At 41.7% G+C, this 25,875-nt stretch overlaps 4 protein-coding genes across 4 annotated transcripts; 2 read left to right on the top strand and 2 right to left on the bottom strand.

Annotated features, from left to right (window-relative positions):
- Positions 1-15,768: 15,768 nt before the first annotated feature.
- Positions 15,769-16,598, top strand: LOC131286409 (26S proteasome complex subunit SEM1). Its single transcript, XM_058315355.1, has 2 exons — positions 15,769-15,944; positions 16,038-16,598. Exons 1-2 carry the CDS (start codon positions 15,857-15,859, stop codon positions 16,157-16,159), a joined length of 210 nt encoding a protein of 69 aa, XP_058171338.1. The 5' UTR covers positions 15,769-15,856; the 3' UTR covers positions 16,160-16,598.
- On the bottom strand, positions 16,224-17,487 carry LOC131286408 (snRNA-activating protein complex subunit 3). Its single transcript, XM_058315354.1, has 2 exons — positions 16,651-17,487; positions 16,224-16,582 (listed from the first exon to the last, which is right to left on the bottom strand). The coding sequence occupies exons 1-2, from the start codon at positions 17,485-17,487 to the stop codon at positions 16,241-16,243; spliced, it is 1,179 nt and encodes a 392-aa protein (XP_058171337.1). The 3' UTR covers positions 16,224-16,240.
- Positions 17,488-19,815: 2,328 nt separating this feature from the next.
- Positions 19,816-22,681, top strand: LOC131287398 (ubiquitin thioesterase trabid). The gene is made up of 5 exons (XM_058316442.1): positions 19,816-20,106; positions 20,185-21,711; positions 21,782-22,238; positions 22,313-22,461; positions 22,539-22,681. The coding sequence occupies exons 1-5, from the start codon at positions 19,892-19,894 to the stop codon at positions 22,555-22,557; spliced, it is 2,367 nt and encodes a 788-aa protein (XP_058172425.1). The 5' UTR covers positions 19,816-19,891; the 3' UTR covers positions 22,558-22,681.
- A 2,011-nt stretch (positions 22,682-24,692) lies between these two features.
- LOC131289566 (keratin-associated protein 19-2-like) lies at positions 24,693-25,606 on the bottom strand. The gene is made up of 3 exons (XM_058318850.1): positions 25,492-25,606; positions 24,891-25,001; positions 24,693-24,826 (listed from the first exon to the last, which is right to left on the bottom strand). The coding sequence occupies exons 1-3, from the start codon at positions 25,604-25,606 to the stop codon at positions 24,693-24,695; spliced, it is 360 nt and encodes a 119-aa protein (XP_058174833.1).
- Positions 25,607-25,875: the final 269 nt, after the last annotated feature.

The following is a 25,875-nucleotide window of genomic DNA, read 5'->3' as shown; positions in this document are numbered from 1 at the left end:
GCCTCATTTACATTCGACTCGATCAACTCTCGCTTGTCATTTCTCGCCCCATGGTGTGGGGTTTTTGTGCCCTCCGAATCGGAAACCTACAGAGCAGAAGCTGTACAAACCCTGCCCTCGAACATCATTACAAGCGATGTAATGCGAACAAGAACCATAAGTGTTATTCGTCGGACGAAAGGGAAAGGGGAGCTAAAAGTAAAATAAAACAAACCCCGAAACATCCCAACCCCACGTCTGATGACCGCGTTTATGAAGCTGTGCCACGAAAACGGTACGATTATTACCGCCACTACCGATAGACACTTATTTCAAGCCATGTAAATTTTAATTTCGTTTCCCTCGAGAGACGTCGTGCAAAACGAGTTGTCATGTGTGTGTGGGAATGGGTGTGCCTTCCAGCCAACATTGGTCACACTTAATTGATCAAGATAATGAACGCTAGGACGAGCTGGTATGAGCATGATGGTGGACCATTAAAATTTAAGTGTGTGCTTTCGTCACCGTTTGCTAGACATTTGGATTTGGAGTTAATGATATTCAAGATTCCAATATGGTTTTCGTACGACAAGTGAAATTCGTTCTGGCACTTGGCCAGGTTTGGGTAAGTAGATGAAAATTATTTTATTTTGGGTTCACTGTGTCGATTAAGTATCACAACGTATCAAAAGTACTTAAATTTGAGCTTTAATAAAAATGGTGCAAAGCGTATTGAAATTTCATGTTTCACTTATGATAACATAAATTGCCTTTCCAGTCTGCTTGCGTACAGCTTCACAGTTGCAATCTATATAATGCATTCAATACATCGGTCGTAGCTTTCTCTGGATCGCGATCGTGGTTAATATTGCTATCGGAAACTGCTTTTACACTCATTCATGCGCTTTTTGTTTGTTGGCATTTTCCTCTCCCATCAATGCTACATTAAAGCGACCACATCAATCCCTTCCGGAGGGGCATAAACATTGACGATAAATATTTATGTTTCAATGCAAAATGTACATCTTCACGTAACGAGCACAACCAAAGGAAAACGGAGTAACTTTCCCGCATGGTTAGGCGCATAATATCCGGGAACTTTGAAGCTCGCTCGACTTGGAATGTAAATCTTCGGTAAATAGTTTTCTCTCCCACCAACCACCTACCTCCCTACCACCCTTCACCCCTTGGCTTGGAAAGAAGAAAGAGTGAAAAAAAAGTCATTCAACCCGGGGAAGCATTCAATCGGACGCACAGAAGAAGGAGAGCGGCCGGAAACGAAACCTATTCGTTCAAACGGTTTTCCATACGCGTCAAAATGCTAGATCCGGCTTCGGAGTGTGCATCGGAATGGTTGTAATACGTCCGCCTCGGTTCCCATCTGCATAATCCACCTCCTATCGAACGGATGTCTTCAGTGCACTTGCAAACCCCGTTCGCTTTCTTCGGTGTTCGGCGTATCTACGCCGTTTAAATCGGGCACACTTTCCCCCCACTTGAATCATGTTTTCCTCCCGCAGTACTACAGCGTCTTCCCAGAAGGTAAACATTCCTGCAGGAAAAGGAGTGTCATCTCCGTTTCCAACGGCACACAACTTTTATCGTGATCTGCTCGGACATCCTTTAGCAGAAACGTCATCATCATCATCGTCGTCGTTTCAATCAGAAACACCAGCAACCGTGTTTGATGGTGACACTGATACGCACCACTCATCAAACGGGTTGGCAATTTCGACCGACGCAAACACGATGGAGATGGGAATGGGAAGCGAAATGGTAGAGTGATTATTTACAGACACAAGGGTGGGTTTTTAAGCAGTAATTATTTTTCCATCTCATTTATACACATATACCCGGCCGGGATCAAATATTTATTCAAAACCCGCCACACAGTTGAGCCGCCTTCCCAACCGGACCGAGGACATCATTGAGGTTAAGATTGAAATTGAAATCTAACCGCCTCCGATGGGTTCCGGTGGTTGAAAGGTTCCCGTTTCCCGTGGCAAAGGAATATTACTATCTGCCAAGAACTCGTTGGTGGAAAGGAAGGTGCGAAAGGGTTTTTAACATGACGCTGCGGGCGAACGGAAACCTATCATGTCGATGCTGCTCGTGATGCGAGTGTACGACAATTTCTCTCCCTCTTCACCGGGGCAAATGGTTCGTATAGCAATTTTCTGGCTCGATTATGTCTGTCGTTGGGAATTCTACGTTCACAAAACGTTCGACGCGATAAGTGACGGCGGTCGCCTTAAAGTGTTTCGATACGCCCGTTCGCCATATATGCACCGGTTTCGGTATCGGTATGCTTCAATGTTCCCGATGCCAATGACAAGTGCATAAATATGACACCACATAAGCGTAGACGGGGGCTCCAACCAACCGGGTTGAAGCCGGACCGATTGTTCCCGTTCGCTTTTATCTCTCGAAACGGCACGAAAGGCGAATGGGATGGAAAGGGCGTTGAAAGGGCGGGGTGTGGTGGTGAGAACAATTTCTACAAACGAGCAAAGGAAATTAGATGACAGAGGCAATACAGCCGACCGACCTTGTACGACCGGAGGTCATTTGCTGCAGAAACAGCCCGATTGAACTCTGCTGCATTGCTAATGTTTTTCCCAACCGCACCACCCCACGGTATGTCGTAACGTTTTCCTGCCTCCCCAAGCGTAGTTTGTGTGATTCTGTGTGTGTATAATGCTTGTTTGATAGTTTGTTGTGATAAAACAGATGCAAACTAGACCTCGGGTCGAATCTAACCCCGATTGGAAGACCAAGTGTCCTGGAGGAGTCCCGGAGCTCGGGGTTTGTGGAAAAGTTGCCAAGCTTCACTAACTTTCGTGTTAACCCAATCACATCGATGGCCAGACCGGGGAGATGTCTATGGAACCGGCGGCGGATTTTACAGTTGTTTGATGTCCGCCGTTTTGGAATGTAATTGAACCAGTTAGCAATGTAAATTGGTTCGGCCAATGAATCGGTCGATGTTTGAACTTGCCGCCAAGGGGTAACGAAATCACTACGTTTTCTACACCCCGCGCACGGGGTGTACTTGTTGCGTGTCATTCCGTAATGGATTCCATTTCCCTCGCCGAGCTGTAAACTAACGATTTAAACGAACGCTTTCGTGCTTGTAACCATTTGTGAGCCATTTTCACCACTCTGCGTTGCCATGAAATTGGATGATATAACGACGGTGGTGATTGGGAAGCTACATGTTAATTGCTCCGGGCACGATGATTGCTTGAAACAAAAATGTGACATTAAGATATAAAAGTTCTCGGATAGACTAGGGCAAAAACCAAACCATCAATTCTCTAATTCCCTACCCAAGCCAAACCATCTCGACGGCCCTAGAACTGACTGACTGTTCACTTTTCAAATGGGATTAAAAACGTTAAATCTTGCCCTCATCATGTGAAGTGCTCCGGTGCGCTCGCAGCCTCGAACGCGCGTGGGATTCCTATTAATAAGATTTATTTGACCACACCAAACGACGCACGGTTTGGATTTGGCGCTAGCGCAACTACCAACGAGAGTTGCCGTCCGCCAAACATCTTTACCACGCGTCGATTTCGACGTTGGCTGATATTTTTTTCCTGCACCATAGGAGCTTCTAGTTTTTCCTCCGATTTATTCTCCTCTCTCGCTCATACGGTCTCTGGCCTTCGGGTTGATTTATTCAGTGGACCAACCGTATGGACGTTCCGGGGCGCTCGGACAATGGCACAGGATCGGTAAAAATCTGACTCCCGCGGACCATTGCGGATGGGCAGGCAGAAGCATAAAAGGAGGGTGGTAACCTTTTTTTTCTCCTGTACTCAGTCTCCCCATCGGGCATCGGCTGTACGCGCGCGAATGTGATCCCTTTTAGCTTAATTGCGGACCGTTTTTCAAACACCCGCGATTCCTAGAAAGCCAACCTTCCCTCTTCCCAGGGAGCAGAGCTCCCATAGGAACCGTCTGGCCGTTCGTCCGGAGCCTAGGTTCCCCTCGGACTGCTGGTCTAAATGATGGCCGAGGTTTGCGTTTAAGTTATTGTACCGAGATTGTGACCAACGAATGTGGGGCCTGCGGGAAAAACAAGTCTGATTTAAACATGGGATAAAATCGATAACCTAACCATCGTTCAGGAAAAAAATTGTGGGTGTTTATAATTGCATTGGAAAAATAATCAAAGAACATCTTTAGAGGCATTAGGCAAATTTGATTTTTTAAATCATCATTTTTATGAGCTAAAACAATATTATCTAAACTAACCTACCCTAAGAGGAGGCTGGTTTTTGTATAAATAAATTTACAATTCAACAATCCAACTTCAAACATGGAACATTGGTGGCTAAACTACATCCTAAGCTCACAAGTGAAAATCAACTGTGGAAATAACCATAATTTGTACCCAACATCCTGACTCATGGCGCATTTGTTAGGCCAGACTGCACCACACAGCGCCACCGGATGTACGATGTAATTTATTATGCAATGCATCATAACGCACATACGGTGTGATAATGCCTTTTCACTGTCATTGTGGGGTGAAATATTTCAACAAAACCACCCGTTTGCGGTTGCCCTATGGCGAGTTTTTCTTCTCACGTCAGCGATCAATTATTCCGTACCGTTTGATGGCAAACAGGATCGGTCAATGTTTAAAGCACTCCGCACATTTTGGTTTCCAAATATAGATTTAATTTACTCCTTAATTTTGTGTCAAATCTATGTGGTACCAGAGAAAAGTTTGAGTTTTCATCTTCACTTTGGACTAGGAAAAGAAAACCTGTACCTGCTACACAAGTTTTCCGCGTGTCCGTCCCAAAAAATCTCCCATTCCGTGAGCGATGATCCGTTACGAAGAGTTTCTATCTAAATGCACGAATTCGCGCCCATACTATCCACTTGGCATGTCGCTCACGTCATCTTGGCGAAAAGTTTTAATTTTCCCAAACTTATCTTATTAAAACTTTCACCAACCGATGAACTACGGAGTGGGCATCTTCATCCTCGCGGGCTAACTATCGGCGAACGTAGCACTAATGCACTTTGGCCCAACTAAAACGAGCTGGAACAAAGAGAAAACAGCGAATTTCTTTGATTCATGAATCCCGCAATCGGACAAACCTCCAACCGGTCCGTTTGGTGATTTGCTGTATTATAGAAAACACCTCCGTCAAAGCATATTTTAAAAATATATCCAATTCGACATGTTTCTTGTACACCGGGCGCACCGTTTCAAATTGATTATTTATCGCCTTAAATACAGACATGGAAATGAAACATGGTTTTCCACACGCCGAAGATGTTTATGCATGGAGGCGCCCGGTCCTTTTTGTCGACTCTTCCACACGTGATTTATTCGCACAACAATAGCGCAACGACCGGGTGCGGCCGGGAAGAATTAAATAAAACCGGAACGTTCGTTTCCACCGTTTGCCAGTATCTTCTCCGCCGGTAAAATAGAATTTCGCCTCCCGAGTGAACATTTCCTTGGCGCAACACGAAGGCGATGCATGTTAAAAATAACCAAATGGAAAAATAAAAAATAAAAATGCCGAAAAACATCCTCATCGGTCCCGCGGGCTCAATTTCGGAACATGAATACGTACTTTTCCGCCATGTCGGCCGTGTGCCGCGGTTCGGCTACATAATTCATGCCGTTCATTCGGGGGATAATCCGCACCTGCACGACATTCCACCGGCGGCGGAGGACGGTCGGTTGTCGGTGGTTTATGATTGATGTCTAACATTTCACCATGTGGGCGCCGGCTCCCGATCCCTCCGCTTACCTACGAGCTTAATGATACGCACCGAAATTGCTTCCGTAGGGAGCAACCGGAACCACGTCGGGACGTTTTAGACCTCGCGTTAGAACGGTCGCCGAATTCCCAACAAAATGGCAAAAAGCGTGCAACATTCTGACCGGAGTCCGCACATTCCCTGAGTGCTTGTTGCTGGTCGTAGCGGTTTGCTGGAGAAAATAGTTGTCCCCGTACAACATGTTGGCGCTTGGGCACATCATTCTACAATCGCGCTGGATGTTGAGTAAATTCTTATCCCGATTCGATCAGCATCGTTGGCGCACGTTTCGATCAATTATGTCTCGCCACGAGTGCAAACGTCGGCAAAACGGTCGTACTGTTCGGGAAAGACACATTTTAATTCTCCTATCGTACAGTTCAAGCTGTCCTACTTTCTTCTTCCTTCTGCACAGAGCAAGGTTCATCGCACCCAAGACGAACCAACCGTAAACCCCGTCACGTAAAGTGTCTCGGCGAGCTAATTGAATTAAACCGTGTACAACTCCATAATGTGGACGCACTTTTCCTCCCCGCGGGGTGGGATGCTTTTAGGGATCTTTTCCAATCAAGAAACAAACCAATTGAAACCGAGCATCCGAGTCGTTAGATAAATCAGGTCACCGCGAAATGCGTTCGTTGTGTTTCAACAAAAACATCGCTCCTTTTGCGCACGCTTTATCTCGATGCTTTATCAAAGCATTTTCTTCTTTGTGTAGGGATACATGAATTCTATGCTGCCTTGGAGGTGTACGGATAATCGTGATAGAAATAAATCAAGCCGTCCATTTCAAAGCTCGATTCGATGCCGTTTGCTGAAGCAAAGTGTTGTATGTTATCTTCTTTAGTATTCCATTGCTTCTTAGCACCATTAATGTGTAATGGAGAAATAAAAGGCGCGGTTCAAAAATAATTCCTTCGAATTATTATCAGTAGATAGACATTTCTTTCTCAAATCGAAGCATAGAAATGGATAAATCCAAGCAATAAACACTTAATAGAACACAAAATCCATATAAAGTAATAGCTGTAGCTACAAAAGAGGGAATTTATTTGCTTCTGAATACATATACATGCTTTTATCGGTTATAGGTATATACAAGGTTTTGGAAAACCAGTTAACCTTTGTTAATGTAACTTTGAATTAATGCATGCGGTTCACCATTTCCTATTCAACCGCTGTCTTATTACGGCTATTTCAATAAAGGGATTCTTCACACGCAATTCATGAACCGTTCGCACTGGGTAGTGGCTAACATCGTCGAAGGCAATGGCACAGTCGTCCATTAGAATCCTGCGAATTTTTCTACGAGGCTGTTGCTGTTCTAGCAGTTGTAGGAAATATCCGTCCTGATGGCAGAAAAGAGGAAAAGAAAAGATAGAGTAAAGCCGTGCTTGGGACGCTACTATGGACCAGTAATACTCACAATATTACAGTTTTCAAAACTCAGTACGTCAATCAACAATGCATTCAGACAAGTGCATGCTTCCCGATCGAGATTGACCTGCTTGAGGACAAGTCTACGCAGGATACGCCCATCAATTTGAACAATCCTTTTTACCTGTGGAAATAATATCGATAAAGCTATGAAATGGAATCAAGTACCTCAACTGTAAACGCCTACCTCTGACAAAATGGATTTCGGACAAAACGATTGTGCAGGGTTTTCTACCACAAACGATATCGCTTGTGGCAACAGCTTACCCAACCGAACGTCGAGCTCTGTCGATAGATGTAAATGTTCCAGGTTGGGTAAGTTTAATGTTGGAGTACTCCTGCCTGTGCTGCCGATGCATCGAAACACATTCAACTGTAGGTTCTGTAAGGAGATCGTGAATATTAGAAAAAATTTCTTATCCTTAAAATAATAGAGGTTCAATATACCTTCAGCCCCACCAGAGTATTGATTTTATGGATACACTGAAAGGAAATATTACATTGTTCGATTGCCAGATACGTAAGGATCCGACAGTGCTGAAGCATTTCGGCCAGTACCATGTAAAGCAGCGTACCATCAGAAATCCTCAACGTTTCCAACCTTTCCAACGTACGCCAACACTTATCGCCAAGATCACTCGGTTGGACTAAATCTATCACCGCCGTATCGGCCGTTGACATGCTGAGAGACTGAAGAACGGGAAATTGGATTTCGTTCAAACAGTGGATCAGCAAGTCCTGCTTATATACTAACAACTTAAGGTGTGTCAATTGTTTGGAGAAACTGCTGACCAATTCCACACAGGACGAGTTCACGAGGCTCACCTCCAAATTGGTCACAAAAGCAAGGGCACCGGACACGATTGATACGCGCGGAATACGCGTCGAACAAACACCGCTAATGCCGAAATTTAATATCACTCTGAGATGCCGAAGAGTAGTTCTTGTTATCTTTGTATTGCCTAGTACATCGAATGTGGTGGACATACTCAGCTCCGAACAGTGCTCGAAAGAAAGTTCCCGAAGCGAAAAATGGCTAGCTTGTAGCAGCTGCAATAATAACCTCATCGAATTTCGGGACTCGTGGGTTTTGAAATCGCAGAAGCTATACACCTCAACGCATTGATGTTTGTTTTGGCTGATGATCTTCAGAATGTCACGAAATGGATACTCCAATAGGAATTTTGGCGTGACGCACAGCTTCAACGACTTCCAGTAACGAAGCGCGGAAAGTTGATGATTCCACTGGTGGCAGACCAATTTGGCGACCTTTCGATCTTCAAGTAGCAAATAATCGAAAATAATGTCTAAAATCTGAAAATAAAGCAAAATCAAAGAGTGAAAATGAGCGAGGTTTTTGTGTAGTAAACATCTTACCTCAGTCGGAAGATCTAATATGTTGGCCATGTTTTCTGTCTTCAAGTGATGAACGGTAATGGGAAAAATGTTGTTGAACTTGTTCTTATGTATGTAAAGATCAACACGCAGGTAATCATCACCAATTTTGAAACTCGATATTACCTGAATTTTAACCAAATCTGCGATAAAATTTAAAACTCACGTAGCTCCAAAATAGACAACGTACACACAAACTCCTCCTTGTACTACAATAATAAAACCAAAACACAAACTGTAAGTAATTATTGGTTTAACAGAAAAATCCAGCTATGAAAACCGTAGAAGAATTAAGATGGTTAGGTGCTTGGGAAACACACGTGCAGGGCAGGGTAAATAAAACCCAACAGCAACGCTGCGCAGCACAAGCGGTCCAGAACGTCGTTTTACCATATGAGACCATACCTGGCTTTACTTTAACCGATCCTATCCGCAAACCGATTGGCCGACCCTTGGTTGCCGCTGAAAAAAGACCCGAGTTTGGTCGTAAAGTTTTATTGGGGAACATAAAACAATTAATGCTTGCTTCTGCCTCGAGGCGCCACCGTCGTTGCAACACGGCCCACCTTTATCCCTCCGGCTGCAATTGGGAAATGGTTGATCATTTTTCGGAAATGAGTTTTTATGCTCAAAACGCGCCTTCGGTTGCGCCCGCCAATTGGACACGGCGGCGAGCAGGCCAATTTCGTGCTCCAGGGTTTCGTAAAACCTAAATCGAGTTGGCGAAAAGTTATTTTCCGCTACGGAAGTTCCTTCCCGCAACCGGGCGTCACCTTGGAAAGAGTGCCACGGGTAGAATATTACGATCGATAGATACGGCTGAAACGAAATAGTGGTGTGTCGGGCTACCTTCGGGTGAAACGAAAGGAAAGGGCAAAACTAGTCTGCCATCCCATAGCCCTTTATCTGAACCTTTTACGTAGATACATTGTGAGAAGACTCATCATTCGAACAGCATGAGGTATTAAAATTATCCGGCCTTCAATTACTATGTATATTTGCTGGGACAAATGCAATATAAACTACACAAAGTTTATCTGCAAGGACATAACGGAAACTGATCTGGGATATGGTGGCCTTCGAACATTGTGTTGGATTTCTTAAGTTACTCATACAATTTTAATTGAGTTGTGCTTTTGCAGCTTCAAACTACGAAAACATTTTAAACTACAAACGCTTTTCTTGGTACCATTTACAATTCAGCTCTTCAGTCAGGAAATAAAGCACAACTTGGCAAGTGTCCTTTCCGCGCATTTAGAAATGTACTTTATGGAATAAATTTCACGTATCGTTTACAATTCATCAACCCCACTGAGCATGGTGAAAAGTTTCCTTGGGAATATCCTTTAGTTTGCGTTATTGGGGACTTTTCCTACAAAATCCTCACTTTTCAGGGAGATTTCCTCGAATTATGCAATGCTATACTTCGGGATTGTTTATAGCTGGATATTTAATAATATCCCTGAAGGAATATCAATTCATCCTTCAAGGATATTATTGAATGTTCAGCTATAAATTGGATCACATAAACCAGGAAAATTGCCATAAAGAAATTTCTTCTATAAATGTCCTGTGGAATATCCTTTTTTCATAAGGAAAACAAATTTTCAAGGATAATTTTCACGAGCCATCCTTTGCTATAATTTGAGATATACATTATTTATTCTTCAAGGGTATTATGGAATGTCCAGCATGTAAATATGATCACATACACCAGGCCAATGGCCACCACAAATTTTCTACCGTAAATTCCCTGTGGAAAATCCTGTTTTCGAGGGGAAAACAATTATTCTAGGACATTCCCACGACAATTCTACATTTTGTGATATATATTTACAACCCCTCGAGGGTTCTGCTACAAAAAGGAGATTTGCTCGAATTATCCAAAGCTATAGTTTGAGATTATGTATAGCTGGATGTTCAATAATATCCGTGAAAGATTATCAGTTTATTCTTCAAGGATATTATTGAATTTGCAGCTATCAATGGGATCACATGTACCAGGGAAAATGCCATAATGAAAAATATTCTATAAATCTCCTGTGGAATATCCTTTTTTCATAATGAAAACAAATTTGCAAGGATAATTTTTACGAGCCATCCTTTGCTATAATTTGAGATTTACATTATTTATTCTTCAAGGGTATTATGGAGTGACCCGCATGTAAATTTGATCACATACACCAGGGCATTGACCATAACAAATTTTCTACCATAAATTCCCTGTGGAAAATCCTGTTTTAGAGGGGAAAACAATTATTCTAGGACATTCCCACGACAATTCTACATTTTGTGATATATATTTACAACCCCTCGAGGGTTCTGCTACAAAAAGGAGATTTGCTCGAATTATCCAATGCTATAGTTTGAGATTATGTATAGCTGGATGTTCAATAATATCCGTGAAAGATTATCAGTTTATCCTTCAAGGATATCATTGAATGTTCAGTTATACAGTATTTTCAGTCATACAATTGCTAGTTTCAACCGGTTAATTGAACCATCCAAACGCTGCGGTGATTCATACACCTGCTCAATTGCGGCTTACAAGCATATAGTGGCGAGATCCAATCGCTGAGGGAAATCATCGAAGCTATTTGTGGCGGCTCCCAACCGGTAGCAAATTTGCTGTTGTCTGGCAACTTTGCAATGGCGGCGCTGTTCACCGCACATTCAAATGTGTTACACAAATGACCGTTAGATGTCATGCTAAACAATTAATGGAACGCGTTGATAGGAAAAAACATATTCAGTTTTTGACATAATAGTTTTTGCGTAACAACTAATTACGATATTTCGTTTAAACGTACTTCTTTATCACTTTTATACGACATCTAACGGTTATTTGTCTAAGACATTTGAATGTGCGGTAAACAGCGCCGTCATTGCAAGGTTGCCAAATAACCGCAAATTTGCAACCGGTTGGCAGCCGCCACAATTCGCTTCGATGATTCCCCTCAGCGATTGGATCTCGCCACTGTATGCTTGCAAGCCGCAATTCAGCAGGTGTATGAATCACCGCAGCGTTTGGATGGTTCAATTAACCGGTTGGAACTAGCAATTGTATGACTGAAAATACTGTAAATGGGATCACATGTACCAGGGAAAATGCCATAATGAAAAATATCCTACAAATGTCCTGTGGAATATCCTTTTTCCATAATGAAAACAAATGTTCAAGGATAATTTCACGAGCCATCCTTTGCTATAATCTGAGATGTACAATTGTTTATTCTTCTAAGGTATTATGGAAAGTCCAGAATGTAAATTTGATCACATATGCTAGGGCAATTGAAAAAACAAATTTTCTACCATAAATTTCCTGTTGAACTTCCTGTTTTCAAAGGGATAAACAATTATTCTAGGACATTCCCTCGATAATTCTACATTTTGTGAAATAAATTTACAACTCTTCGAGGGTTCTACTACAAACGGAAGATTTGCTCGAATTATAAAATGCTATAGTTTGAGATTATTTATACCTGGATGTTCAATAATATCCTTGAAGAAATATCAATTCATCCTTCAAGGATATTATTGAATTCAGTGCAATTGAAGGAATATCAATTCATCCTTCAAGGATATTATTGAATTTGCAGCTATAAATGGGATCACATGTACCAGGGAAAATACCATAACGAAAAATATCCTATGAATGTCCTGTGGAATATCCTTTTTTCATAATGAAAACAAATTTTCAAGGATAATTTTCACGAGTCAACTTTAGCCATAATTTAAGATATACATTTTTTATTCTTCAAGGGTATTATGGAATGACCAGCATGTAAATATGATCACATACACCAGGGCATTGGCCACCACAAATTTTCTACCATAAATTCCCTGTGCAAAATCCTGTTTTCGAGGGGAAAACAATTATTCTAGGACATTCCCACGACAATTCTACATTTTGTGATATATATTTACAACCCCTCGAGGGTTCTGCTACAAAAAAGAGATTTGCTCGTATTATCCAAAGCTATAGTTTTAGATTATGTATAGCTGGATTTTCAATAATATCCGTGAAAGATTATCAATTTATCCTTCAAGAATATTATTGAATTTGCAGCTATAAATGGGATCACATGTACCAGGGAAAATGCCATAATGAAAAATATTCTATAAATGTCCTGTGGAATATCCTTTTTTCATAATGAAAACAAATTTGCAAGGATAATTTTCACGAGCCATCCTTTGCTATAATTTGAGATTTACATTATTTATTCTTCAAGGGTATTATGGAGTGACCCGCATGTAAATTTGATCACATACACCAGGGCAATGGCCACCACAAATTTTCTACCATAAATTCCCTGTGGAAAATCCTGTTTTAACGGGGAAAACAATTATTCTAGGACATTCCCACGACAATTCTACATTTTGTGATATATATTTACAACCCCTCGAGGGTTCTGCTACAAAAAGGAGATTTGCTCGAATTATCCAATGCTATAGTTTGAGATTATGTATAGCTGGATTGTCAATAATATCCGTGAAAGATTATCAATTTATCCTTCAAGAATATTATTGAATTTGCAGCTATAAATGGGATCACATGTACCAGGGAAAATGCCATAATGAAAAATATTCTATAAATGTCCTGTGGAATATCCTTTTTTCATAATGAAAACAAATTTGCAAGGATAATTTTCACGAGCCATCCTTTGCTATAATTTGAGATTTACATTATTTATTCTTCAAGGGTATTATGGAGTGACCCGCATGTAAATTTGATCACATACACCAGGGCAATGGCCACCACAAATTTCCTACCATAAATTCCTTGTGGAAAATCCTGTTTTAACGGGGAAAACAATTATTCTAGGACATTCCCACGACAATTCTACATTTTGTGATATATATTTACAACCCCTCGAGGGTTCTGCTACAAAAAGGAGATTTGCTCGAATTATCCAATGCTATAGTTTGAGATTATGTATAGCTGGATTGTCAATAATATCCGTGAAAGATTATCAATTTATCCTTCAAGAATATTATTGAATTTGCAGCTATCAATGGGATCACATGTACCAGGGAAAATGCCATAATGAAAAATATTCTATAAATGTCCTGTGGAATATCCTTTTTTCATAATGAAAACAAATTTGCAAGGATAATTTTCACGAGCCATCCTTTGCTATAATTTGAGATTTACATTATTTATTCTTCAAGGGTATTATGGAGTGACCCGCATGTAAATTTGATCACATACACCAGGGCAATGGCCACCACAAATTTCCTACCATAAATTCCCTGTGCAAAATCCTGTTTTAACGGGGAAAACAATTATTCTAGGACATTCCCACGACAATTCTACATTTTGTGATATATATTTACAACCCCTCGAGGGTTCTGCTACAAAAAGGAGATTTGCTCGAATTATCCAATGCTATAGTTTGAGATTATGTATAGCTGGATGTTCAATAATATCCGTGAAAGATTATCAGTTTATCCTTCAAGGATATCATTGAATGTTCAATTATAAATGGGATCACATGTACCAGGGAAAATGCCATAAAGAAAAATGTCCTACAAATGTCCTGTGGGATATCCTTTTTTCATAATGAAAACAAATTTTCAAGGATAATTTTCACGAGCCATCCTTTGCTATAATTTGAGATATACATTATTTATTCTTCAAGGGTATTATGGAATGTCCAGCATGTAAATATGATCACATACACCAGGGCAATGGCCATAACAAATTTTCTACCATAAATTCCCTGTGGAAAATCCTGTTTTCGAGGGGAAAACAATTATTCTAGGACATTCCCACGACAATTCTACATTTTGTGATATATATTTACAACCCCTCGAGGGTTCTGCTACAAAAAGGAGATTTGCTCGAATTATCCAATGCTATAGTTTGAGATTATGTATAGCTGGATGTTCAATAATATCCGTGAAAGATTATCAGTTTATCCTTCAAGGATATCATTGAATGTTCAGTTATAAATGGGATCACATGTACCAGGGAAAATGCCATAATGAAAAATATCCTACAAATGTCCTGTGGGATATCCTTTTTTCATAATGAAAACAAATTTTCAAGGATAATTTTCACGAGCCATCCTTTGCTATAATTTGAGATATACATTATTTATTCTTCAAGGGTATTATGGAATGTCCAGCATGTAAATATGATCACATACACCAGGGCAATGGCCACCACAAATTTTCTACCATAAATTCCCTGTGGAAAATCCTGTTTTCGAGGGGAAAACAATTATTCTAGGACATTCCCACGACAATTCTACATTTTGTGATATATATTTACAACCCTTCGTGGGTTCTGCTACAAAAAGGAGATTTGCTCGAATTATCCAATGCTATAGTTTGAGATTTTTTATAGCTGGATGTTTATAATCTCCTTGAAAGATTATCAGTTTATCCTTCAAGGATATTATTGAATCTGCAACTATAAATGGGATCACATACCAGGGAAACTTCCATAAAGAAATTTCTACCATCAATGTATCCTTTTTGAGATATAATTTTCTTATCCTTCAGGAGTATTATGGAATTTGTGGAAACATCTTTGTGTACCCGCTTCCGTTAACTAATCATACCTGTATAGTGAACAAGTTAGTATTTGTCCTTATTTTTAAGTAATTTCAATCATTTCATTTATCGAAGGGTTTATTTGGATATATAAATAAATATAAAACGAACCTGTTGAACCTCTCCGATGACTTGATTATGGAACGAACCGACGGTTCAAATTGTAACTAGCAGTTATAACTGCTGCGGCTCAGGTGGTAAAAAACGATTTTTCTCTCTTTCTATCGCACCATCGTCACTGGTAAGCTGTCACTAGACCGTACCAGGTTTTTGGTATGGTACGCTTAATGTAGTCACGCGGTAACTAGCAGTTAGTTACAATGTGTAGTGATGGGATAATCAATTCCCTGTGGGATTTGAATCATTCGATTCAAACCCATTCATAATTCGATGAGATCGAAAATCGATTCCGACGTTTAGAAATGCTTCTTTTATACATCTCTGAAAAGGCGACTTCGATATCAAATCAAATCTGACTCAAATCCCAAGTGAATCAAATCTGATCCGAATCTGTCAAATGGGATCCAATCCTTTGAATCTGTCAAGTCTTCCGAATCCCGATGCTGCCAACACTAACCACGCTCATTGAGTTGTTTTGATTCGTCATTCCGTCGTGCATGTCGGACGTTCACGAAAAGCAAGCTCATCGAAACAATTTCAATTCAATTTTCAAACAAATTAAGCATTCATCATGTCGGACAAGGAAAACAAAGATAAACCTAAGCTGGACCTCGGTTTGCTCGAAGAAGACGACGAGTTTGAGGAGTTCCCCGCGGAAGGTAGGTTACCCATTTTTGCCATAGCAAGCTGATGCCGGATCTTTCGAAGTGCTGCTCCATTGCAACTTACTGATCTATTGTTTCTTGTTTCAGATTGGGTTGGTAATAAGGAGGACGAAGAAGAGCTTAGCGTGTGGGAGGATAATTGGGATGACGACAATGTCGAGAATGACTTCAACCAGCAGCTGCGTGCACAGTTGGAAAAACACAAGTGAAGCAAGCCATGTCAAGTGTGATACGACACGCTCCCAATAAATGTAAAGTTAAGTAATCTCTTGAGTAATCTTAGTTCTTTATTACTCGTTCGAATCAGAAAGCGCTGTTTCATCGTCTTTCAAAGTAAATTTTGTGCCCGAAAATTTATATAGCTCGAACTCTCCTATCTTTTGACCGTCCTTGTAATGGTACGATTCTAAGCAAGCACCGCATATGTAAGCCGGATCGAAAATGTGTCGGTTGCTATTTTTTAGGATAAACTGCGCTTCGGTGTGTCCACATATGTTGCATGGAACATCACGGGGAAAACTAAAGGAGTTTAAAATGGGATAACGAGCGCTTGATAGCACATCGGAAGGCGTCAGCAAGCGGCAATCGGAAACCACAAAAATATGCTCGCAATTCCCTTGATGCTGATAAAGCTGAAACGAGAATAAACCAATATTTACTGTACACGACAATAGGGCATTAAAAATAAAGGCGATCCTACCTGAGGATATCCAATGCGAAATTTCAGATCTCCAAAGCGTGTATCTTCCATCCGTGCAGACCGTAGCTCACCTATCATCTGCTGTCGTTCAGCCCACTTCCGGACTACTTCCGAATAGTCATAGTTTGATTCTTCCCGCAGGTCGTTGTAGAATGTATCGTGTATAAAGAAAAATCCAGACTTTGGCATCGGCTGAGCATCCTGCTCGTTTGGTTGTGCTCCCGTATTACTGATATCATAATAAGGCCCATCATCGCATTTGCAAAGAATCTTATCTTTCAAGGCGGTCAAATACTGTGAGCTGAGAACGTAGTATTCCTGACTGAACTTCGGGTGACCCAAAGCACGGCCAACTTTGTACTTGAATGGCTCATAGAACCGAAGTTGGAGCAACATTTCTCTATACGGAACCAAATCATCAAGCTCCGAGTACTGCTTGTTATCCATATACTTGTGCCGGTTGTATCGAAGTTTCACCGCTTTATTTCGTTTCGCCTTACTCTCTTGCGTTTCGACTGCGCGCTGAACACAGTTGAATTGCATGGCTTTTTTCGGAACTTTTGTAATTAGCGATTGAGTGCATGCCTTGGATGGATGAAATGTGCTCACCGGCAGATCCTTGGGACTAGCGAGATGCTGTTCAATATCAACGGACTGTAGAAGGTTTTCGAATTCCCCAGCATTCACGGATAATCCAATCTCTTCCAAAGTTATATCGCCCGACTCAACTTTACTAGTGCCGGCGGAATTTTCAGGATACAGCTCCTGCTGGAACTCAGCCAGCGCATACCACACTTGCACCACCTTTTTCAATTTTGCCTTATAGATCTTTTCCATATTTTTGGTTTAAGAATTCTATTGCCCGAATTTGTGCGGAAGATGTGTTTACTTTCAACGTAAACAACCCTATCTATACAGTAGTGTTGTGCTGTAAACCTTTCATAGAGCAACTAAACTGTTCTGCGAGATAAATTCATCTATAAGATTCAGATAGAGATTTCTAAAAGCCTGAATAAGTTTAAATAGTTTTAAAAAGGACTACAAACCGCTCCTTTGCACAGAATTCTACATTAACCGTCACCCGTTCAACCGCCTACCCGGGTAGTTTTTAGAGTTTTGTTTTGTTCTAACTTTTGATTGGATTGACGTATCGGCATGAAATTTTTAGAATGCCTAGAAAAACTCATTTTCTATCGTTTTGCTGAAGAAAAAAAAATTTCCAAGGAATTTAAATAATTTTTATTTGCGTTTTTCGGTTGATACCCCTCAAACGTTCAACCGGACTACCCGGGTAGTCCATACATTTTGTATGAGAGATTCCGTTTTCCTGTACTTAAGACTTAATAACTTTTTATCTAGACGTCGGATCGATTTGAAATTTTCAGTGAAGATACTTGAGGGTGTTTCCAAAAATATTGTATAATTTTTATAATTTTAAAAGTTCATTAATTATGTTAATTTGAGGTTCCAAAAAATTTCACCATTCACATTTATAACCATTTATCTGTGTAGTTCATATATTTGACATAGAAGTTGGCTTTTTCTGTATTTTAGTACTGATATATTTGCTCGTAAATACTTAACTACTTGAATTTTTTTGGAAAATTGCATAACATATTGTAAAAATTAATTAACTCTCTGTCGCTTCATGCTACCTTCATGCTCCAACTGGGAACAGAGTTTTGTCCGTTATTTAATTCTTTTTTCGTCAGAAATGTTGTTCCTAGTAATTCTTCTATAAGTCTGTTCGGTTTTATCTATTCTAAGGATTGATATTTTCCATAACACGCACTTTTACTTAGCTTTTCTTGTACACTTTGAATCACACACATAGTCGACTAGAAGCGGATTAATAAACGTGTTTGTGGCGCACATTTTCTGAACAAATTGATGTGTAGCATACTTGTATTTAATATTAGATTAAGATTTTAATACCTATACGTAAGGCATAAATGTTTGAATCATCGAATTCGTGTTTTCAAATGAAACATTCCTACTTGAACATTGAACATTTCTCAAACACTTTTGGAAAAAAAATTGAATAATTTTCTGAAAATTTCAAGCAATTCAGCTTTAATGATCAAAGATATGTATACTGAAATACAGAAAATGCAAGCTCCTATCTAAAATGTTGAAGCTACACAGGTTTGGGTCATAGATGTGAAGGGTGAATTTTTTTGGAACCTCAAATTAACATATTTAATGAATTTTTAAAATTATAAAAGTTATACAATATTTTGAGAAACACCATCAAGTATCTTCACTGAAAATTTTAAATCGATCCGACGTCTAGATAAAAAGTTATTAAGTCTTAAGTACAGGAAAACGGAGTCTCCCATACAAAATGTATGGACTACCCGGGTAGTCCGGTTGAACGTCTACGTATGTAGGTTTGGTTGAACGGGTGACGGTTAATTCTACAAGCTTGTGACTACCATTAGATGTCATAGGAATATAGAGTACTCTTTTTCACTGGGGCAAATTACGTAAACTGTCAAATGACAACCTTTCGTCAAAAACTTCACAAAAATTCCGAACGCTGTATCTTGCAGATGCAGACGATGGTTTCGTAAATAAATCATCGGTAACGAAATAATTCTGCATGGATTCGGTGTGGTTGTGAAGATCAGTTCTTTTCTCCGTAGTTCTAGAAAGCTTTCGGTGCTCGGTGCACCTAATGGTGAGCGATTTTCTGTGCACTGCTGAATCGTGGTGGCGCAATTATGCGATTGGCACAATAGTTGTGAAAGCTTATTGTTAGTAGTTCGCAACCGGAGTGGTTTGCAAACCACCTTCAGGCCAAATATTGTTGGGTGAATAATCCTCCATTCGTTAGGGCGAGTTATTTTTGCTCGCTACCAAAGTGTTCAGGTAAGCTTAGATTTTTTAGTGGCAGATATCTGGGGTTTCCTAAATGAGCTCAAATATTCCTTTTTTTTAATCGCCCCTTCATTGTACTAGCTATCCTACCTTCTTGCTCTCTCCTATGTGAGTGTTTTGGCGGGCTTGTTGTCAAGCGTGTATTGCTGTTTCTTTCCTAACTACCCCAGCTGATTGACCCAAATTTTTGTCAGTAAACAACCTGGATAGGAAGAATTCTTTGAAAACAGACGTTTCTTTTCTAGGATCATCGCTAGCGTGAAACCAGACGGATTAAGATACTTTACAATCTAAGTGGAAAGGAGACCGTTACTTTCGGTATTTGGCGGGGGGAAACGAGTGACGACATCGAGTTGCTATTATGTCGGGTTCGTCATCCACGAACGAGCAACAGGAACAAGAATCGCCCCAACAGCAGCAACAAAATCAGCGAGTGGAAGATGCAACCCCGGAGGAGGAACACTGTTCGCAGTCGAAATGGGTGTGCGAATACTGTACATACGAAAACTATCCGCTCTCACTTAAATGTACCATGTGCAAGGGCCCAAAACCTCTGCTTAACGAGGATATATTTCGGTAGGTTGGAAACAAGATTGTGCAATGAAACAAATGTGACTTTGAAAATACATTTTTATTTTTTCCATGTTTTCACAGCCTGAGCCCCACACAGCAGCTTTCCGCGACCAAACGCTCTAATCCGAATCTAGAGAGCAGTATCGTTGCTACGACGACGACGACAACAGTCTCCGAGCAAGAAAGCAACCAGCGATGGTCCTGCGTAGCTTGCACGTACTTTAATCTTCCTCACACCAAACGATGTCTGCAGTGCGATACGATACGCAAGGACGATCCGGTGCCGGGACCAGCAGCATCGTCACGTTCCGTCGGTGGGGGTTACAAACACCAGCAGCAGCAGCTTCAACAGGCGCAACAGCCAAAACCTTCACAACCCAGAGGGAAGCCCGAATTCGACAGCATCAGCGAGCAGCTAAATGCGATGAACATTTGCCGAAGCGGTAGTTCCGAAGAAGATACCACGGATCTGTTAATTCCCAGCAGTACCGGTGAGAACGGCCTTGTCGCGAAGCGCAACCGCAACAACTCACCGTCATCCGCTGCATACGGATCTAGCTCGCGACCGACTACGACGACGAATGCACTGGAAAATGAGGCCCCGGCTGGGAGCTTTAAAAAGTCCTCCCCCGTCAACACTATAGAGCGTGCCGGAGTAGCCAGTCCCCCGCACAATGGAGGCAAATGGTTCTGCTCCGTGTGCACTTACGAAAACTGGCCCAAGTCGCTAAAGTGTTCGATGTGTTTGCATTCTCGTGAGCCGACCGCGGGAAACGCTGGCGGGAAGAGTACTCCACTGGCCGCTAAAGCATCACCGGAACATGATGAAAATAGCATCAATCTTGCCAGCAACATCATGGTGAACAACAAACGAAATCAACAGTTTGTTACGGAAGGCAAAAACAACATGGACGTTTATCAACAGGAGCGTCACTTGCGCCTACTGCGCCGACAGCCGGACTGGGACTGGTTGAATGCGTGCATCGGCATCGCAGAGAACAACATCGGTGCGGTCGAAGCGTACCTCGATTGCGGCGGTGACCCGAGCCGGGCACTGACTCCGTCCGAGGTGCATCTTCTCAGCCAGAACAACTGTGCATTTGACGTCGGCCACACGCTGATCCATCTGGCCATTCGGTTTCACCGGGATGAAATGTTGCCCCTGCTGTTGGCCCAAATATCCGGCTCCGGTCCCGGTATCAAGCGGGTACCATCGTACGTAGCTCCGGATCTAGCCAGCGACATAAGACGGCACTTTGCGCAATCGCTACGTATACGTAAAGCTTCGTTGAATTGTCAGTACGTGAACGAGCATGCGACGTTTTCGCTGCCGGCTGACATCGAGGAGTTGCCTCTGGCCCTACAAGAGCAGCTGTACGAAGAGCTGCTCGACAAGGACGCTCAGAAGCAGCTAGAAATGCCACCGCCAGCCCTTAACTGGTCGCTGGAAATAACCGAGCGGCTCGGTTCCCGTTTGATGGTGCTTTGGAATCGTAGTGCTGGCGATTGTCTGCTCGATTCCGTGATGCAAGCCACATGGGGTGTGTTCGATCGTGATAACACACTGCGCCGTGCGCTGGCAGATAGTTTGCATCAGTGTGGTCATATGTAAGTGTTGCCAAAAACAAAACATATTATGAAAGCGATTATTTATGCAATCATTTTATCGTCATTGTAGATTCTACCCACGCTGGAAGGAGAACGAGCTGTTCCAGGCGGCACTACTGCAATACACAATGGCCGATCGGCAGCTGGAAGAGGACTGGAGCACGCTCCTGTCGCTCGCTAGTCACCCGGGTTCTTCACTAGAGCAGCTGCACATTTTCGCCCTGGCGCACATCATGCGACGTCCCATCATCGTGTACGGCGTAAAGTACGTCAAGAGCTTCCGCGGCGAAGATATAGGATACGCACGCTTCGAGGGCGTCTATCTACCGCTCCTGTGGGAGCAGAGCTTCTGCATTACGTCCCCCATCGCGCTCGGTTACACGCGCGGTCACTTCAGTGCGCTCGTACCGACCGAACCGTACTCGCGCATCGATGCTACCCGAGACGACCGGGAAGATATCACCTTCCTACCGCTGATGGACTGCGAGATGAAGCTTCTACCGGTTCATTTTCTGAACAAAAATGAAGTACGCGTTGGAAAAGTTTACCGTGTTTCCGGGGGTTTCGTTCTCTAACACGCTCAATTCCCTTTTGCTTGCAGATTGGCCGTGAGGAAATGCTCATCCGGCAGTGGTTGGAAGTGTGCGAAACTGAGGGTGGTCTTCTGGTCGCACAGCAGAAGCTTCACAAACGTCCACTGTTGGTCGCTCAAATGCTCGAAGAATGGCTTAATCACTATCGGAGGATAGCGTAAGTTTGCAAAATAGCCCTCTTGATCCTTTTTGCCCAGGTTTTCTAATCACTCGTCCCGCTTTCGTGTTTTCCAGGATCTCGAGGTTGTTTTAAAAATGTGTTTAGTGTTAACGTAGTGCGAAAGAAATTTCCGAGCAACGGAACGGTTCAATTCCCCCCGTGTAACGCACGTTATAGGCTTTTAAATTTACCGTTTCGTTCTGTCAACTAACCCTCAAATTAGGGTCCCCTTTTCCTCACAACGTTGTGCTTTGATAATGTAGATTCACAGACGCTTAGCTCGCGACTAGGTTCTCTGTGAGTGTTTGGTGCTGCTCTTATCATCAGTGATAATTCGAGACAACCTTGAGCTTTTCTGTTTCACCGTGGAGGTATTCCATGTGTTTCTTGACAGGGATATCTTTTTTTACTAATTTGTGTGACTGGTGTCGTGTTGCTGTAAAAAGACAGTGCAAACACGCCTGGTTAGAAATTGGATTGATCCTTTCTTTAGGTGGGTTCGAAAATGTTTTCTTAATCCTAACCAATTACATTGATATTCACCAAAACCGCATCGACGAGAATAATGTTGGATGGCCACCGTCCATCAGCGTTTAATCCCCTTTGATCATAGAATATATTTTTCTATCCATTTTTTCTACTTACAATGTATCGATTACCGATAGTGATTATCCAGCGTGTGATCGTTCGTGCAGAAAAGTTTGTCCGCATATCGTTACTATTTCTCTCTCGGGGGTTGACCTTCACCTTTTACAACCCTGTAACTAAGCTTGATGGTTAAAACATAATGAATTATCTCCCCAAAACATGATCCACTAACTTCCAGCACGATAGTATAAGCACTTGTGATGCTTTTTTTCTGGCGATGAAGTTGTACGAAAACCCGACGGAGTTCTGTATTTTTGGCAAACCAAGCTGTAAACCAAACCAAGATGTATGTGCATAGTTATGGAAGTCAATTAGTCGAATGATTTGATGCACGTAATGGTTAGGAAAAAATGATTAAAAACGCTTTTACCTGCACATGGTGCACATGAACCAGAAGCTATGCCGCGAACGGTAGAAGGAATAGAAATTCTGCTTTTAACCGAACGAATAGTACCCGTGGCAAACGGGAACGGAATCACCAGGGCACTAATCGAGCCGGCCACCCTCGCGGCCATAGTAAGACAGCGTGAGAAAAGCAGCCAAGAACGCCTTTAGCTGATTGATGACGGAAGTGTGGTAGAGTGATTGGTAGGATAGAACAGAAGTAGGGTGATTAACAAAGTTTTCACTTGGCATGCATAAGTTTACGGATTTAAAGCACGACCGTACGAAGGTGTGTGTTTTTCTTGCGCACGGTAGATAAGCTAGCGAAGAATGAACTAATGAACGCATCATTATAATTATGTACTCAACTAAGAAATTCAAGTCACGCAAGTAACGATAATAATTGCCGCGAAAGGCGCAAAACATTGAGCAGCAGTTTCTATGCAAGAAGGAAGGAGGAGGTTAGGTGAAAATAGATGAAATCTATTTGACGACAAGTTTCTTTTGTAGTGCTCTATTACTGATAAATAATATCAACACACATTTATTGTTAAATTTTGTTAAGTTTCAAAGTGATGTTCGTTTGCTTTTTTGGGTTCAAAACTGGTAGCGTGTACATAGTTACGTTCCACTGAGATGCAACAAATGTATGATACAAATATATATATTTTAAATAAATTATTTTTGCTCACAACGTAACCGCAAAATGTTTTAGATTCACGTAAACTTTGGTTTAATGACGAACCGAAACACCCACCAAGCCAGCTTCAAGCCTTTTCAAACCGGTTGTCCCGTTGGCACAAGTTCAAGCTTTCCTGCACGATCGATGCTCCAAACTCGACGAAACGGTACCAAGGTTGAGCGCAAATCTTACGCCGCCTCCCAGAGGATCTACACGCATTGTCCACGAACTCGGCCGACCTTGACCGACAAAAACAGACGACAACCGACGCCCCCGCGCAACGGTACGGCAATCGTGCTGAGAAAGTAAATCTTACGCCATTGGGAGATCGAAACAGAGAGTGATACGTTTAAACAATACTTTTATTCATCAGCTTTTTCTTAATTCTAGGTAGTTTTTCTTTCTGAAGGAATGATAGTGGGAATGTAGTGGGTCCATGCTTTATCACATTGGCGGGTGGAAATTTTTTACACTAGCTTAATGTAGGTAAGATCGCTTTTTTTTGGGGACTTCCTTAGCGGAAGTACGGCCTAAGCCCCCCGTAACCTCCATACCCTCCACCGTAACCACCCCCGTATCCACCGTAGCCTGACCCATAGCCTCCGTATCCGCCATATCCTCCGTAGCCGCCATATTTGCTTGGATAGCCTGGAGGAAAGGATAAAGGATTTCAGTATATTCAATTATTTATAAAACTGTCGATGTACCGTACCGTATCCATAGCCATATGGCTGATAACCTCCATAGCCTCCATATCCTCCGTAGCCTCCGTAGCCCCCGTAGCCTCCATACCCGACATGTCCTCCGTAACCACCATTATACCCTTGATAGATTTTTTGTGAAAAAAAAGTTTAAAATAACATTATTATTCTTTAGTTTAATTTGAACTTTTGAAGCCACATCATTTTTCTAGGAATGTCTTTGATTTGCATATACATTTAAAATCATTGGTAGGTTTTCAAAAACGAGTATGTTAATTGCATGTAAAATGTATAGTAGTTTACAAATGGTTGGACTAGAATGTTTTCAGTTCAGGATGATGGTGAGTTAAGCTCCATTAATTCGACTATGGATGAGATACACACATGGATAACCGTTGCCTCCGTAACCGTATCCTCCTGTGAAGAGAGAGAATTTAACAAGCATTTCGTTACTGTACGTCCACCGTTTCAAATCTATAATCCAACGTAAAACAAAGACAACCTGGGAGGTTTCCACTAGAGGATTATTTTTTGTGAAAAGCCTATGCTAACACATGCGAATGGTGAGGAAAAAAATAGACTAACCGCCGGATATCGATTGATCAACATTACCTCCTCCCAAAAGGCCGTATCCGAAGGTGGCCGCGGCGGTGGACACAATCGCAATCACCACGAACAGCATCACCTGCAATAATTCAAACAGAGATTGATGAAGCATAAGTGTCATTGTGACTTTCAATTCGATCATGTAGCGTTTGGGTGTTTTTTTTTTACTGCCGGTGAAAAAGGGTCCCGGGTCGCGGGTCGGATTCAACTAAAGGGGTATTGTCGTATTCACATTTCGATTCGGATTAGTTTTTGTGACCCCATTTCGTTCAACATGGGAGTTGTCACAAGGAGAACGCTAGATTGATGTTGTAGTTCTAATCCAATGACGCATGAATGTATGGAATTTTATTCAAAAATAGTGATTCTAACGCAATCTTATACAATAAA

This window comes from Anopheles ziemanni, chromosome 3 (assembly GCF_943734765.1).
Source record: "Anopheles ziemanni chromosome 3, idAnoZiCoDA_A2_x.2, whole genome shotgun sequence".
In the NCBI taxonomy this organism is placed as follows: Eukaryota; Metazoa; Arthropoda; class Insecta; order Diptera; family Culicidae; genus Anopheles; species Anopheles ziemanni.
Note: the sequence above shows the minus strand (reverse complement) of the source record. Positions and strands in the feature narration are given on the sequence as shown.